The sequence below is a fragment of the Anolis sagrei genome, chromosome X, assembly GCF_037176765.1.
Source record: "Anolis sagrei isolate rAnoSag1 chromosome X, rAnoSag1.mat, whole genome shotgun sequence".
Lineage (NCBI taxonomy): Eukaryota > Metazoa > Chordata > Lepidosauria > Squamata > Dactyloidae > Anolis > Anolis sagrei.
The window spans coordinates 107,762,602-107,779,880 of NC_090034.1; the positions used below are offsets into that span (position 1 = coordinate 107,762,602).

The window sequence follows — 17,279 nt, forward strand, 5'->3', positions numbered from 1 at the left end:
CCAAGAGCTCTTCTCTGCTGGAGCTAGGTGTGAATGTTTTAACTGTCCACCTTCATTAGCATTGAAAGGCCTGGCTGAGCCTGGGGGAATCTTTTGTTGAGAGGTGATTAGATGTCTTTGCTTGTTTCCTCCCTGTTGTTTTGCTGATTCCGGCCATGAAAGCCTTCGACAATACTTCTCCAAAACTTCTGCTGAATCTTAAAAAAAATATCCACAAGCATGTGGACAATTCCAACAGAAAGGAGGATTCATGAAAATGAACAAAATCTGGCTACCAGTATTAAAAAAAACCCTCTAAAATTACAACAGCACAACAACAGAGAGGAAACAAACAAGGACATCTAATCACCTCTCAACAAAAGATTGCTCCAGGCACTGTCAGGCCATTACATGCTAATCAAGGTGGTCAGCTGAAACATTCACACCTAGCTCCAGCAGACAAGAGTCCTTTGTCCCACCCTGGTCATTCCACAGATATATAAACCCATTTTCCTAGTTCCAACAGACCTCACAACCTCTGAGGATGCTTGCCATAGATGCAGGGGAAACGTCAGGAGAAAATGCCTCTAGACCATGGCCATATAGCCCGAAAAAACCTACAACAACCCACAGTATTTTCTGTTGGTCTTGGGGGTTCTGTGTGGGAAGTATGGCCCAATTCTCTCATTGGTGGAGTTCAGAATGCTCTGGTTGTAGGTAAACTATACATCCCAGCAACCACAACTCCCAAACGTCAAGATTTGTTTTGTCAAATAATTGTTTTGTCCACCACATTTGTTTCCTCTCTATTGTTTTGCTGTTGTAATTTTAGAGGGTTTTTTTTAATACTAATAGCCAGATTTTGGTCCAGCATTTCTGTGTTCTCAAATAATATGCTGTATCCAGGTTGGTTCATCAGGTGCTCTGCTATAGACCACTCTCACCACCACCATGTCATACTACACAGAGAAGCCATTGAAATCTACAAGCATGTGGACAATGTCAACAGAAAGGAGGAAACCATGAAAATGAACAAAATCTGGCTACCAGTATAAAAAAAAACAACTCTAAAATTACAACAGCAACACAACAGAGAGGAAACAATCAGGGACATCTAATCACCTCTCAACAAAAGATTGCCCCAGGCACTGCCAGGCCATCACATGCTAATCAAGGTGGTCAGTTGAAACATTCACACCTAGCTCCAACAGACAAGAGTTCTTTGTCCCACCCTGGTCATTCCACAGATATATAAGCCCCTTTTCCTAGTTCCAACAGACCTCACTACCTCTGAGGATGCTTGCCATAGATGCAGGCGAAACGTCAGGAGAGAATGCCTCTAGAACATGGCCATATAGCCCGAAAAAACCTGCAACAACCCACCCTATACTGCTCAGGTCTGTAACCCTCAATGAAAGGTAGTCTATAGTTTGAAGCTCTGGGTTAGCATGAGCTCCCGACTGTCAGCCCAGCTTACTGTTTACCTAAGCAGTTTGAAAACAGCTTGAGTTACAAATAGAGAAATTAGGTACCAGAATTAATTGCTGGTAGGTAACAAATTTTGTTATTATTATTCAACCTAGCTGGTGGATAACAAATGTTGTTGTTCTTGTTGTTCTTGTTGCTGTTGTTGTTATCCAACCTTGCTGGGTAACACCTATTATTATTATTATTATTATTATTATTATTATTATACCTAGTTGATGGGTAGCAAATTATTATTATTATTCTCATTCTTCCTTGCTAGCTCCAATCTTCAGATTATAAAGAAAGTTTGCAAGAGTTCAAAAATTGAATTGTTTCAGTATCTCAACCATCTGCAATGCTAGAAATGTGGGGAAAGATATATAATGGAATGGAATGAGGGAAAAGAGAGAGAGGAATCCTAATCTAGAGCCCAGAAATAAGTTCCTTTGGATTGGGACTCACCTGGAAGAGGCGGGTGAAAATGTCGAACTCGAAGACGGAGATGTGTCCGCTGCAGGTGAGGTCGATGGTGGACTTCAAGGCCATGGCCATGGGGCCGGGTTCAATGGGGTGCACCGCGTGGAGGCCCTCCCGGAATTCGGCCCAGGACACCAGGCTCCTGCAAATGGAGAGGCACGGAAGGTGTGTCTACACTGCAGAATCAATGCAGTTTAAACCCACTTTGGTTGCTATGGCTCAATGCAAAGGAATCTGGAGAGTTGCAGTTCCCTGCAGTCTTCCCAGTTGCTCATTTAAGTCGAATGCAATGCAAAGACCCACTTCAAAAAGAAAAGCATTGCAGTATCACTGTTTAATGAATAATATTATTATTATTTTGCCTTCACTGCCCAAGAGTGCAAAGTACGGGCTCTCTTGATTCCATAGCATGGAGCCACGGTTGCCAAAACCACATTAACCCTGCAGTGTAGATGCACCCTTAGTAAAACTATAATTCCCAGGATGGCAGTTCCCAGTGGCATCAAACCACAATGCGGATGCAGCCCTGGTTTCAGTATATGAAAATAGGGGAAGGTATGCATTCCACAAGTGGAGGGTTTTCCGTGGCTCACCTTGAGCCCCAGGTCTCCCTCCAAAAGGCTTGGGCTTCTGGTTTCTTGAGCTGGTAGCTATTTCCTTGGTCTTGTCCATCTGGGAAAAGGGCCTGGAGTTCGGCCACCATATGGCTGAAGATCAGGGAAAGCTTCGTCAGAGACCTCCTGCCAAGAGAAAAAAAAGGCATTGATCAATTCATCAATTCATCAATCAATTCACTGATGAATCAATCAACTGATCAATCAGTCAATCAACTGATCAATCAGTCAGTAAACTGATCAATCAACCAACTGACCAATCAGTAAATCAACTGATCAATCAACCATCTGACCAATCAATCAAGTGGTCAATCAATCAATCAATTAACTGACCGGTCAATCAATTTATCGATCAATCAACTGATCAATCAGTCAGTCAATAAACTGATCAATCAACCAACTGACCAAACAATCAAGTACTCAATCAATCAATCAACTGACCAGTCAATTAATTGATCAATTAACCAACTGATCAATCAGTAAATCAACTGATCAATCAACCAACTAACCAATCAATCAATCAATCAATCAACTGATTGATCAATGGATCAATCAATCAACTGATCAATCAATCAATTGATCAATCAGTCAATAAATTGATCAATCAACCAACTGACCAATCAATCAAGTGGTCAATCAATCAGTAAATTAACTGACTGGTCAATCAATTGATCAATCAATCAATCAATCAATCAACTGATCAATCAGTCAATAAACTGATCAATCAACCAATTGACCAAACAATCGCGTGGTCAATCAATCAATAAATCAACTGAGCAGTCAATTAATTGATCAATCAACCAACTGATCAATCAGTAAATCAACTGATCAATCAACCAACTGATTGATCAATTGATCGATCCATCAATTATTTCTTATCTGCCTCTCCAGGTGGCTCAAGGTGGGTTACAGCAGAGCCAAAAACATATAAGAATTATATAAAATGCACATATTGAAACTTATTTCTACAAAATATGGATATTATTATTATTATTATTATATGTATATATACCCTGCTTTTTCTCTCCCAAAGGGGACTTAATATAAAAGCATCAATACACACTTTAAAGTATACAAATATACAAACATTAAAACAGAATTAAACATAAATATTACGAAAAATTCACATTTGAAAACCATATTATAATTCACAGAACAATGATTAAAATATAGTTGGCACAAGATGCAAGTTTAAAATGCATAGTTAAAACTGGCTGGGGAGGCCATTACTACTACTACTACTACTACTACTACTACTACTATTCTGCTAGAAGAGATGGGTCTTCAGATGTGTATGTGTATGTTGTTGTTGTTGTTGTTGTTGTTGTTGTTTGCTTCCTCTTTCCCAAAGGAGACTCAAAGCGGATCAAAAACCATTCAATGTGTAAACAGAAACCAAAAACATACAAACATTAAAATAGAACTAAACACTACAACAGAACGGAATATCAGGGTTTGTTGGCATGCTGTCATGGTTTTGACTGTTGGACTTGGACACTGGGAGACCAATTGATCAATGATCAATCGATCGATCAATGAATAATTGCTTAGCAAAACAATGTCCTTCTTGGCTGTTGGAGGTTGCAGCGAAAACAAACAATGCAAAGAGTGAACGTTGAATGTGGAGTTAGGATTTGTCAGCAAATATTATTTTAGGCAGGCGACAAAGGGGAAAACAGGAAGAACTGCTGGATCAATCAAGCCATCAATCAATCAATCAGTCAATCAATCAGTCAATGCTTATCTTCTTGGCTGTAGGAAGCACAACTGTGCCACTATTTACAATTACAGCAGAGAGACAATGTTCAGTCTGGTATTAGGATTTTTCGGAAAGCAGGAGAAGGACTGTTGCATCAGTTGAACAATTAATGAACTGATCAATGAATTGATCACTCATATATCTGTTTGACGTTGCAGGAAGCATGAAGTCGAACATGATCCCCTCCATAAGAGATAGTAACTTATAGTTTTCCAAGGACAAGCTTCCACCTCAGTGCTGCAGGGCTCTATATCTCAGCTCAGTGGAATCCCTTCATGACTTTTTGAACCTTTTGCCACACATTAAGGACTCTTTTCCCTTCATGGACACTACCTAAGTTTCCCCCATTGTTCCTCTGTCTTATCGTAAAAGGAAAACCTGGATTATGGCGATATCACCAACATCAATGTTTATTGTAATCACTCACGAGACAATAGTAAGGCTTAGCTTCCAGGCCTTTTAGGACTCGCCAAGCCCCTTGCACATTTCCCGAGTTTCCATAATCCACTCAAGAATGCATTGTATTCCCTTGTCCCGCCTCCCTCTCTTCTGATTCACTGGAGTGCCAAAGCAGCAGAAGCCCTCTGATTGGCCCAGGCGCACAGCAGAAGCCCTGTGATTGGCCCAGGTGCTCGAGAGGTGGCCGAGCCTCCTCCCAGCTGTTGAGACGCCAGCCAATCACGTTCAAGCCGGGCGGAGGGTGGGGAGCGGGAGATTCAAACCACACAACTCTGTTTTTCTATAAAAATGGCCTTTATTTGTACTCTCGTATGCTTAGCTTGGCGAATGATTGCTGCTCTGCATCCTTTTCAGCTGAATCACCAATAAATCATCTCAGTGGCTTCTGCTTCAACTTGGTGGGATTTATTTTGCAATATTGGCTTCTCTTTTCTCACCAGGCAACCCACAATGGCTTGGGTCTAATTCACAGCCATTCTAAATTGCTCTACAACAAACATAGCTGAACATTTAGAAATAATGCAAAGCAAGACTTATTTTATAATTGTGATATTTTGTCCAAGGGAAGATTTGGGACTTGTAGTTTGGTCAGGCAGAGAAGGAGAAAGACCTTGTAAAACTGCAATTCCCAGGAATCCCTTAGCAAACTCTCTGTATGAAGAACGGCTTCTCTTTTGTGGACACAAACACTCCTTTGACCCATAGCCATGTTTTGGTCTCAGATCCTAAAGAGTCCGGAGCAGAGAGGCCTTTGTTCCCCGGCAACTGATAAAAGCGGCTCAAAGTCCAGCTAACGAGCAAGCAAAATTTGCACGCAAATGGTGTACATTTGTGTGAGTGCATATATACACATACACATATGGGATGGGCAGGGTTTTAAGGCCAGAAAACGTAGCTGGGCGAAAGGACAGCAAAAGGGAAGGTCTTGCTTTCCAAATATGCATTCTTTGTGTCTCGAATTGCAGCAAGGGTGCATCTACACTGTGGAATTAATGCAGTTTGGGACCACTTTGAACCGTCCTGGTTCAATGCTAGGGAAGCTGGGAGTCACAGTTTTGCAAGGCCTTGGCAAACTACAGCTCTCAGAATCCCATAGCATTTCTATAAATAAAAATGTAATGTTAGTTTGTGGGATTAACATAACTCAAAAACCACTAGACGAATCGATACCAAATTTCAACACAATACACCTAACAGTCCAACGAGTGTCCATCACCCATAAACACATGCATGCACACACACACACACACACACACACACACACAAAACCCCAGCGGAACAGACTTAAAAACCCAAAAAAGACACCATATATACATATACACATGCACATCAACTGACCGATCAATCAATCAATCAACATATCAATTGATCAATCAATCAGTCAATCAACTGATCAGTCAATAAACTGATCAATCAACCAACTGACCAAACAATGGAGTGGTCAATCAATCAATCAACTGACCAGTCAATTAATTGATCAATCAACCAACTGATCAATCAGTATATCAACTGATTCATACACACACGTGTATATATGTGTATATATATACACAAACATACACAAATATACACATATAGACACATACATATACATACACACATATATACATATACACATGCACACACATGTACATATATACATACATACACACATATATACACACAAATATGCATATAGACAAGCAAACAGATATACACAATATGCATGCATTGACCGACCATTGGCACAGGGTTCCATACTTCGCACTCTAACAACACAACCGTTCAATGCTAAGGCTTCCCGCCAAAATGGAACTGTAGAGGAGAGTCTACTGAACAAGCCAGTACCTGCCACATACGTTGCTTAAATCGCATTGACCGACCGTCTGCACAGGGTTCCATACTTCGCACCTTAACAACACAACCGTTCAATGCGAAGGCTTCCCGCCAAAATGAAACTGTAGAGGAGAGTCTACTGAACAAGCCAGTACCTGCCACATACGTTGCTTAAATCGCATTGACCGACCGTCTCCACAGGGTTCCATACTTCGCACTCTAACAACACAACCGTTCAATGCTAAGGCTTCCCGCCAAAATGAAACTGTAGAGGAGAGTCTACTGAACAAGCCAGTACCTGCCACATACGTTGCTTAAGTCGCATTGACCGACCGTCTGCACAGGGTTCCATACTTTGCACCTTAACAACACAACCGTTCAATGCTAAGGCTTCCCACCAAAATGGAATTGTAGAGGAGAGTCTACTGAACAAGCCAGTACTTGCCGCATACATTGCTTAAGTCTCATTGACTGACCATCTGCACAGGGTTCCATACTTCACACCTTAACAACACAACCGTTCAATGCGAAGGCTTTCCACCAAAATGGAACTGCAGAGGACAGGCCCGTAGCCAGGATTTCGTTTCGGGGGGGGGGGGGGGGCTGAATTTTTTTCAGGGGGGGGTTTCGGGGGGGGTGGGCTGAGTTTCGGGGGGCTGAGTCTGGGATATATTGAGTATGGTGATCAGATCATGATATGAATAAACATAACAGTTTGAATAATGCAGCAGTAAGGCCTTTTCGCGAACCACCATGAGAATTTCGGGGGGGGGGGGGCTTAAGCCCCTCAAGCCCCCCCCCCCCGGCTACATGCCTGGTAGAGGAGAGTCTACTGAACAAGTCAGTACCTGCCGCAGACTTGTACTGCCATCTGTTCAGGAGTTACAAAGTTGGAGGCATTACTTTTCATTCAACCCTGATACCTTTTGCAAGCCCGTATCAGTCATGCTTTCAAACCAGTTTCCCCACCCATAAACTTGGGTGAGGGCTTGAGGGAAATGTTTCCCCGCAGGTATTTTCTGGTGTCTGGCAGGAGAATAGCAAAAAGGATTGGCTCCAGAGACAAAGAAAGCATTGGTGGAGTGTTTGTTTGCTTTTCACTTTGAGAAGGAAGGAAGGAAGGAAGGAAGGAAGGAAGGAAGGAAGGAAGGAAGGAAGGAAGGAAGGAAGGAAGGAAGGAAGGAAGGAAGGAAGGAAGGAAGGAAGGAAAGAGAAGGAAGGAAGGAAGGAAGGAAGGAAGGAAAGAGAAGGAAGGAAGGAAGGAAGGAAGGAAGGAAGGAAGGAAGGAAGGAAGGAAGGAAAGAGAAGGAAGGAAGGAAGGAAGGAAGGAAGGAAGGAAGGAAGGAAGGAAGGAAGGAAGGAAGGAAGGAAGGAAGGAAAGAGAAGGAAGGAAGGAAGGAAGGAAGGAAGGAAGGAAGGAAGGAAGGAAGGAAGGAAGGAAGGAAGGAGAAGGAAGGAAGGAAGGAAGGAAGGAAGGAGAAGGAAGGAAGGAAGGAAGGAAGGAAGGAAGGAGAAGGAAGGAAGGAAAGAAAGAAAGAAAGAAAGAAAGAAAGAAAGAAAGAAAGAAAGAAAGAAAGAAAGAAAGAAAGAAAAGGAAAGGAAGGAAGGGATAGGAAATAAATAAAGCATCTGGCTGGTATGTAATGGCTGCAAATCTAACTGGTGCATTTTTCGATTAGTATGGTATTAAAGACAGAAAGAGACCCATTTTGCAGGAAATGACAGTAAAGGAGGAAGAGAAATATTGCAGCCTCCATTTCCCTAAATTCACTATTATTTGTATCTCGCACGGCTATGTTTCTGTGTACTTGAATAGATTTATTTTATGTTTTTCTTTATTTTAACCATGTGTTTTGAATATATCTGGGTCTAATCCTATCTCAAAAGTTTGCATGCATTTGGTTTTAATTCATACATTGTTATGGTTTTGAATGCTAGCTACTTTGGCAGAGGAAAAAAGTCAGGTATAAATACAAACAACAACAATAACAACAGGCATCTTCCATTTGCATTAGTTCACACTTTTCCCAATTCAGTATTATTTGTATCTGACACAGATGAGGAATAAATAATTTGCAGCTTTCACTTGGTTAGGTTGCCCTGAAATCAAGCAATTTGGAATGGCCACGGATAGTGAGATCCATGCCACAGATAGTGAGACCTGTGCTGCGGATAGTGAGACCTGTGCTGCGGATAGTGAGACTTGTGCAGCGAATAGTGAGAGCATTGCCATGGATAGTGAGATCCGTGCCATGGATAGTGAGACCCGTGCCAAGGATAGTGAGATCCGTGCCGTGGAGAGTGAGATCCGTGCCACAGATAGTGAGACCTGTGCCGCGGATAGTGAGGTCCGTTCTGCGGATAGTAACACCTGTGCCACGGATAGTGAGACCCGTGCCGCGGATAGTGAGACCCGTGCTGCGGATAGTGAGACCCTTGCTGCAGATAGTGAGACCCGTGCAGCGAATAGTGAGACCCATGCCGCGGATAGTAAGACCTGTGCCACGGATAGTGAGACACGTGCTGTGGATAGTGAAACCTGTGCTTTGGATAGTGAGACCCGTGCTGCGGATAGTGAGACCTGTGTCGCAGATAGTGAGGCCTGTGCCATGGATAGTGAGACCCATGCCGTGGATAGTGATGCCCGTGCCAAGGATAGTGAGACCCGTGCCACGGATAGTAAGACCCATGCCACAGATAGTGAGGCCCGTACCACAGATAGTGAGATGCTTGCCGAGGATAGTGAGATGAGTGCCGCGGATTGTGAGATCCGTGCCATGGATAGTGAGACCTGTGCCGTGGATAGTGAGACCCGTGCCGTGGATAGTGAGACCCATGCTGCGAATAGTAAGACCCATGCCACAGATAGTGAGGCCCGTGCCGCGGATAGTGAGATGCTTGCCAAGGATAGTGAGATGAGTGCCACGGATAGTGAGATGATTGCCGCGGATAGTGAGATCCATGCCGTGGATAGTGAGACCTGTGCTGTGGATAGTGAGACGCGTGCCGTGGATAGTGGGATGCAGGCCGTTGGAAGAGTTGGAAGAGACCTGGTGGGCCATCCAGTCCAACCTCATTCTGCCAAGAAGCAGGAAAATTGCATTCAAAGCACCCCTGACAGAGATGCGTGCCGCGGATAGTGAGATCTGTGCCATGGATAGCCAGAACCCGGGACCAAGAGCCAGATCCCTGGTGCCCAGGCAACTGTGGATCCAGACACTTGGCGAGCATAGGAAGCCCGATCCAACGAAAGAATGCTCACCAAGTTGGAGAGAAGATATTGTTTGGAGTCAGCTGAAGTGATGACACTCCTTTTCTCCATTCAATATTGTTTTTATATGACATTGATAAGGAATCAATAGTTGGCAACTTCCTCTTGTGCTCATTACACTCTTCTCCCTAATTCAATATTATTTTTAATGAATCAACAATATGACACTTCCAATTGGGTTTGTTCCCTCTTTTCCTCCGATTCAGGATTCTTTGTATCTGGCAATGGATACAGAATTAAATAACACTCTGTAACAAAACTTGAAAAATGTTCTGTCCCTGGTTTGAATGGGATTGGCCTGCTTCTTAGAATCATAGAATCAAAGAATTGGAAGAGACCTCCTGGGCCATCATCCAGTCCAACCCCATTCTGCCAAGAAGCAGGAAATTTGCATTCAAAGCACCCCTGACAGAGGGCCATCCAGCCTCTGTTTCAAAGCCTCCAAAGAAGGAGCCTCCACACTCCGGGGCAGAGAGTTCCACTGCTGAACGGCTCTCACAGTCAGGAAGTTCTTCCTCATGTTCAGGTGGAATCTCCTCTCTTGTAGTTTGAAGTCATTGTTCCATTGTGTCCTAGTCTCCAGGGAAGCAGAAAACAAGCTTGCTCCCTCCTCCTCCTTGTGGCTTCCTCTCACATATTTATACATGGCTATCATATCTTCTCTCAGCCTTCTCTTCTTCAGGCTAAACATGCCCAGCTCCCCAAGCCGCTCCTCATAGGGCTTGTTTCCAGACCCTTGATCATTTGAGTCGCCCTCCTCTGGACACATTCCAGCTTGTCAATATCTCTCTTCAATTGTGGTGCCCAGAATTGGACACAATATTCCAGGTGTGGTCTAACCAAGGCAGAATAGAGCATGGGGAGCATGACTTCCCTGGATCTAGACACTATACTAGGTGGTCCACAAGGTCTTTTCCAACTCTAGGATTCTAGGATTCTAAGTGTTGTTTCCTATTTAGTTGTGCGGTCCTTACTTTGAAAAGATTCTACTCCAGAAACTTTGTCTTTGTGGCACAAATTAGGTTGAATTGGTTGGGACTCGATGATGAGATAGTCACATTGCACTAACTTTGTTTTTCCCTCCCATAGAAACAACGCTAGTGCACTCTAAACCTTTCCATGTTTTTATGACAGAGCCAATTAGGAAATGGTATTGATAACCCAGGAATGAGAATGGTGTTCTGCAGTGTAATTGGCAACTTCCACTTCGGTTAGTTCCCCCTTTTCTCCACTTCAGTATTATTTTGAATTGGGTTAATTGCCCTTGTTTTCCACCAATTCAATATTATATTCACCTATCAAACAATTGGCAGCTTCATTTGGATCAATGCCCCTCTATTTCCCAAAAGACTACGTGAGGATTACGAACACATCCATTTGGCAAATAGAAACATGGCAAGGTGGCAAATATGGCACAATGAGGGCTAGGAACATGGCAAGGTGGCAAACGTCTCACAATGAAGACTAGGAATATGGCTAAGTGGTAAATATGGCACAATGAGGACTAGAAACATGGCAAGGTGGTAAATATGGCACAATGAGGACTAGGAACATGGCAAGGTGGCAAACGTCTCACAATGAGGACTAGGAATATGGCTAAGTGGTAAATATGGCACAATGAGGACTAGAAACATGGCAAGGTGGCAAATATGGCACAATGAGGACTAGGAACACGGCAAGGTGGTAAATATGGCACAATGAGGACTAGGAACATGGCAAGGTGGTAAATATGGCACAATAGGGGCTAGGAACATGGCAAGGTGGCAAACGTCTCACAATGAGGACTAGGAACATGGCAAGGTGGGAAATATGGCACAATGAGGACTAGAAACATGGCAAGGTGGTAAATATGGCACAATGAGGACTAGGAACATGGCAAGGTGGTAAATATGGCACAATGAGGGCTAGGACCTTAAACCTGGCTCTTCCGCTGGGCCTTTGGAGAGCAGGTATACAATCCTACACTACTGCTTAGCCTCAACGTTCTGTCATTGGAGTATATGTTGTCCCCCCTTCTGTGGGAAATCTGATTCCACAACCCCCACGTAAATCATTTGTCTCTTTTATCTCGCTTGAGTTTTAAATTAGTTTTAATTAGTCTCTCTTTTAATCATTACATGTAGCCCGCCCATTGTCATTGTGATTGTGTCTATTGTAATTTTATATTGCTATATATTTCCATGTTTTCTTTTATTATGATGTTGCCGTTTACTGTTTGCGTTTTTGGTTGTGTTTTGGTTGTATTTTTATTGTATTTGTTGTTTGGGCTTGTCCTCATGTAAGCCGCTCCGAGTCCTCATCGGGGAGATGGTGGCAGGGTACAAATAAAGTTGATTATTATTATTATTATTATTATTATTATTATTATTATTATTAGGAACCTGGCAAGGTGGCAAATGTCTCACAACGAGGACTAAAAACATGGCAAAGTGGTACATATGGCACAATGAGGACTAGGAACATGGCAAGGGGGGCAAATGAGTCACGGGGGACTAGAAATCCATAAAGGCAGCAAATAGTACACAGTGAGGACTAGGAACACGGCAAGGTGGCAAATGGGACACAATGGGCACTAGAAATACAGAAAGGCAGCAAATAGTACACAATGAGGACTAGGAACATGACAAGGTGGCAAACATCTCGCAATGAGGACTAGGAACATGGCAAGGTCGTAAATATGGCACAATGAGGGCTAGGAACCTGGCAAGGTAGCAAACGTCTCACAGTGAGGACTAGGAACATGGTAAGATGTCAAATGGTGGGGAGTAGAAATACAGAAAGGCAGCAAATAGTGCACAATGAGGACTAGAAACACGGCAAGTTGGCAAATGGGACACAATGAGAACTAGGAACCTGGCAAGGTGGCAAACGTCTCACAATGAGGACTAGGAACATGGCAAGATGGCAAATATGGCACAATGAGGACTGGGAACATGGCAAGGAGGCAAACATCTCACAATGAGGACTAGGAACATGGCAAGATGGGAAATATGGCACAATGAGGGCTAGGAACATGGCAAGGTGGGAAATATGGCACAATGAGGACTAGGAACACGGCAAGGTGGGAAATATGGCACAATGAGGACTAGGAACATGGCAAGGTGGTAAATATGGCACAATGAGGATTAGGAACACAGCAAGGTGGGAAATATGGCACAATAAGGACTAGGAACATGGCAAGGTGGCGAATGTCTCACAATGAGGACTAGGAACATGGCAAGGTGGCAAACGTCTCACAATGAGGACTAGGAACATGGCAAGGTGGCAAACGTCTCACAATGAGAAGTAGGAATATGGCAAGGTGGTAAATATGGCACAATTAGGGCTAGGAACATGGCAAGGTGGCAAACATCTCACAATGAGGACTAGAAATATGGCAAGGTGGTAAATATGGCACAACGAGGGCTAAGAATATCGCAAGGTGGCAAACATCTCACAATGAGGACTAGGAACAAGGCAAGGTGGCAAGTGGGACACAGTGTGGACTAGAAATCCATAAAGGCAGCAAATACTACACAATGAGGACTAGGAACACGGCAAGGTGGCAAGTGGGACACAGTGGGGACTAGAAATCCATAAAGGCAGCAAATAGTACACAGGACTAGGAACATGGCAAGGTGGCAAGCATCACATAATAAGGACAAAGTACACATCAAGGCGGCAAATGGGACGCAATGAGGGCTAGCAATGGATATGCAATAAATCTGGCAATGGATGTGGAATAAATAATTGGCAACTTCCCACTGAGTTACACTACATCTCCCAAATCACAAAATCAATCCCCTCCTCAACGCTGGATTGCAGCAAGGGGAACCCCTTGCACCTAGGAGCCCAGGCAACACGCCTGCACGTGGACCCTTCCTTTTTTCACACTCGGTGCTGTTGATCCTTGCAAAAACTCTCCCTTAGTTTCCTGCATACCTTAACAAGGTTGGACTCGATGGCCCCTAGCCAACTCCATGAGCCTATGATTCTCACCTGGCTGGTGAACCCTCCCTGAAGACGTCCTCCTTCTCCACCTTGAAGAGCCGGACGGTCTGCTTGACCTTTTCCTGCAGGTTGGCCAGGAAGACGGGGAAGCCTTGGCCTTCCTCCAGGAGCCGTGCCAAGCCTTCCTTGCCGTGCCGTTCCTGGATCAGCTGGAGGCTCTGGGAGGCTTGGAGCAGCAGGTGTGGGAAGTGTGGCGGGCTGTTCCGCAGGCCCAGGCGGGGCTGGCTCAGCAGCTGCTGGAGCTTGGCCAGGCCTTGGAGGGCTTTGTCCAGGGAGCGAGGGGCCGAGGCCCACCGGGGAGGGAAGCGGAGGGCACCGGCATGAGAGGCCATGGCCCCCAAGGCTGGAAGAGCCCAGGTGAGGCCGCTGCCAGGTTCACAACCTGGCTTGGGAGGAGCACCTGGACGCTTGCCACCAAAGAAGAGGAGGAGGAGGAAGGTGGAGGCAAGAGAGACGTCTCTCAGAGAAGAGGAAACGGCAAGCGGCTCGGAGAGGCTCACCGCAGTGGCTCCTGTGCGCCTGGCCACAAACAAGTCGGCTCGGCAAGGACAGGCCGCTACCTGCAAGAGATAGGCTTACTTTTCGCCTACGGGCATCGCTCCTTGCCTCCTGCAAGGCCTCATTGATTCACAAGGCAAGAGGCTCTGCACGGGGCACGCCGAGTTTCAAAAGTTGCACATTCCTGCTCTGCAACTGTAATTTATTTATTGTGTCAGGAGCGAACCAAACAGTTGTGTTATTTATTTATTTATTTATTTGTCGTGTCAGATCAACCAGTCAAATTGTGGTGGGATTGTATCAAAATTCAGAACTATTATGGCATAATAAGGACTGTAATGGAAGACATAATAGGGAAAGAATTAATGTGGGATAAATTATTTATTTATTTTTTATTTATTTATTAGATGCACTTATTGACCGCCATTCTCAGCCCTTACGGGCGACTCATGGCGGTGTACAGTACACATAAAAAGACAGTTACAGAGGCCAGTATCAACAACATATGACTATACAACAAATACAAACTACATAAAAATCCGCTTCGTCTCTTAGTAGAATCATAGCCAGTCTCATCTTCCTTATACCATTCCAGTTCTCATTACCGTAATGTTGTTGCTTAGCACTTAATTAAATGCCCTCTCGAACAGCCAGGTCTTAAGGCTTTTTCGAAAGGACATGAGGGAGGGCGCCTGTCTGATGTGTGCCGGGAGAGTGTTCCACAGCCGGGGGGCCACCACCGAGAAGGCCCTCTCCCTCGTCCCCGCCAGCCGTGCCTGTGATGCAGGCAGGATCGAGAGAAGGGCCTCCCCAGACGATTTCAAGGTCCTCGTGGGATCGTATGCCAAGATGCGGTCAGAAAGGTATTTTGGGCCGGAACCGTTTAGGGCTTTGTAGGCCAAGACCAGCACCTTGAATTGGGTCCGGTAGCAAATCGGCAGCCAGTGGAGCTGGGACAACAAGGGCGTTGTGTGCTCCCTGCTACCCGCTCCAGTTAGTAACATGGCTGCCGCACGCTGGACCAGCTGAAGCTTCCGGGCCGTCTTCAAGGGCAGCCCCACGTAGAGAGCGTTGCAGTAGTCAAGGCGGGATGTGACAAGAGCGTGTACCACCGTGGCCAAGTCAGACTTCCCGAGATACGGGCGCAGCTGGCGCACGAGCCTAAGCTGTGCAAATGCTCCCCTGGTCACCGCTGAAACCTGGGGATCCAGGCTCAACGATGAGTCCAGGGTCACACCCAGACTGCGAACCTGCGCCTTCAAGGGGAGTGCGACCCCGTCCAGCACAGGTTCATGTCCCTCACCATAAAGCCAGGTTCATGTCCCTCACCATAAAGGCAAAGGAAGATAACAATAATTGATAAAAATACCTTTCGGACCGCATCTCGGCCTATGAGCCCACGAGGACCTTGAGATCGTCTGGGGAGGCCCTTCTCTCGATCCCGCCTGCCTCACAGGCACGTCTGGCGGGGACGAGAGAGAGGACCTTCTCGGTGGTGACCCCCCGGCTGTGGAACACCCTCCCTGCAGACATCAGACAAGCGCCCTCCCTTATGTCCTTCCGAAAAAGCCTTAAGACATGGCTGTTCGAGAAAGCATTTAATTAAGTGCTATAATAATGTGGTAAAGATGACTGGAATGGAACAAGGAACATGAGATTGGTTACGATTCCACTATGAGACGAAGCGGATTATGTAGTGTAACTTTATAATTGTTGTATTGCTAATATGTTGTTTTGTAATTGCCTTTTTGTAAATTGCCTTTTTATATGTTGTACACCGCCATGAGTCGCCCTAGGGCTGAGAATGGCGGTTAACAAATGCACCAAATAAATAAATAAATAAATAATAATTGGACAGAAATCCTAAAATATATGACAGCCGCAATACAGGCCACCAGGGCTGTAACCAGAAAAAAATTTCGGGGAGGGTTGACAATTTCGGCGGGGGCGGGGGGGGGGGGGGGTTTGAAAATTTCAGGGAGGGTTGAAATTTTTTGGGGGGGTTTGAAAATTTCAGGGAGGGTTGAAAATTTCGGGGGGGGGGGGGTTGAAATCTGCCTCCTAGCTCACGCTGAACCGAAGAGCACAGCAGGTCATAGAATCATAGAATCAAAGAGTTGGAAGAGACCTCAAGGGCTATCATCCAGTCCAACCCCATTCTGCCAAGAAGCAGGAATATTGCATTCAAATCACCCCTGACAAATGGCCATCCAGCCTCTGCTTAAAAGCTTCCAAAGAAGGAGCCTCCACCACACTCCGGGGCAGAGAGTTCCACTGCTGAACGGCTCTCACAGTCAGGAAGTTCTTCCTAATGTTCAGATGGAATCTCCTCTCTTGTAGTTTGAAGCCATTGCTCCATTGCGTCCTAGTCTCCAAGGAAGCAGAAAACAAGCTTGCTCCCTCCTCCCTGTGGCTTCCTCTCACATATTTATACATGGCTATCATATCTCCTCTCAGCCTTCTCTTCTTCAGGCTAAACATGCCCAGTTCCCTAAGCCGCTCCTCATAGGGCTTGTTCTCCAGACCCTGGATCATTTTAGTCGCTCTCCTCTGGACACATTCCAGCTTGTCAATATCTCTCTTGAATTGTGGTGCCCAGAATTGGACACAATATTCCAGATGTGGTCTAACCAAAGCAGAATAGAGGGGTAGCATTACTTCCTTAGATCTAGACACTATGCTCCTCTTGATGCGGGCCAAAATCCCATTGGCTTTTTTTGCCGCCACATCACATTGTTGGCTCATGTTTAACTTGTTGTCCACGAGGACTCCAAGATCTTTTTCACACGTACTGCTCTCGAGCCAGGCATCGTCCCCCATTCTGTATCTTTGCATTTCATTTTTTCTGCCAAAGTAGAGTATCTTGCATTTGTCACTGTTGAACTTCATTTTGTTAGTTTTGGCCATTCATCTCTCTAATCTGTCAAGATCGTTTTGAATTCTGCTCCTG

General features: G+C 45.0%; 1 protein-coding gene across 1 annotated transcript in view; it reads right to left on the reverse strand.

The window, feature by feature from the left end:
- LOC132780522 (E3 ubiquitin-protein ligase CBL) overlaps window positions 1–14,343 on the reverse strand; it is a 39,021-nt gene extending 24,678 nt beyond the window's left edge. The window contains exons 1-3 of the mRNA XM_067461158.1: window positions 13,820–14,343; window positions 2,517–2,663; window positions 1,909–2,065 (exon numbers count right to left, since the gene is read on the reverse strand). Of these exons, the coding sequence (XP_067317259.1) occupies window positions 1,909–2,065; window positions 2,517–2,663; window positions 13,820–14,163 (648 nt within the window). The 5' untranslated portion in view covers window positions 14,164–14,343. The remainder of the gene's footprint in view (window positions 1–1,908; window positions 2,066–2,516; window positions 2,664–13,819) is intronic.
- Window positions 14,344–17,279: the final 2,936 nt, after the last annotated feature.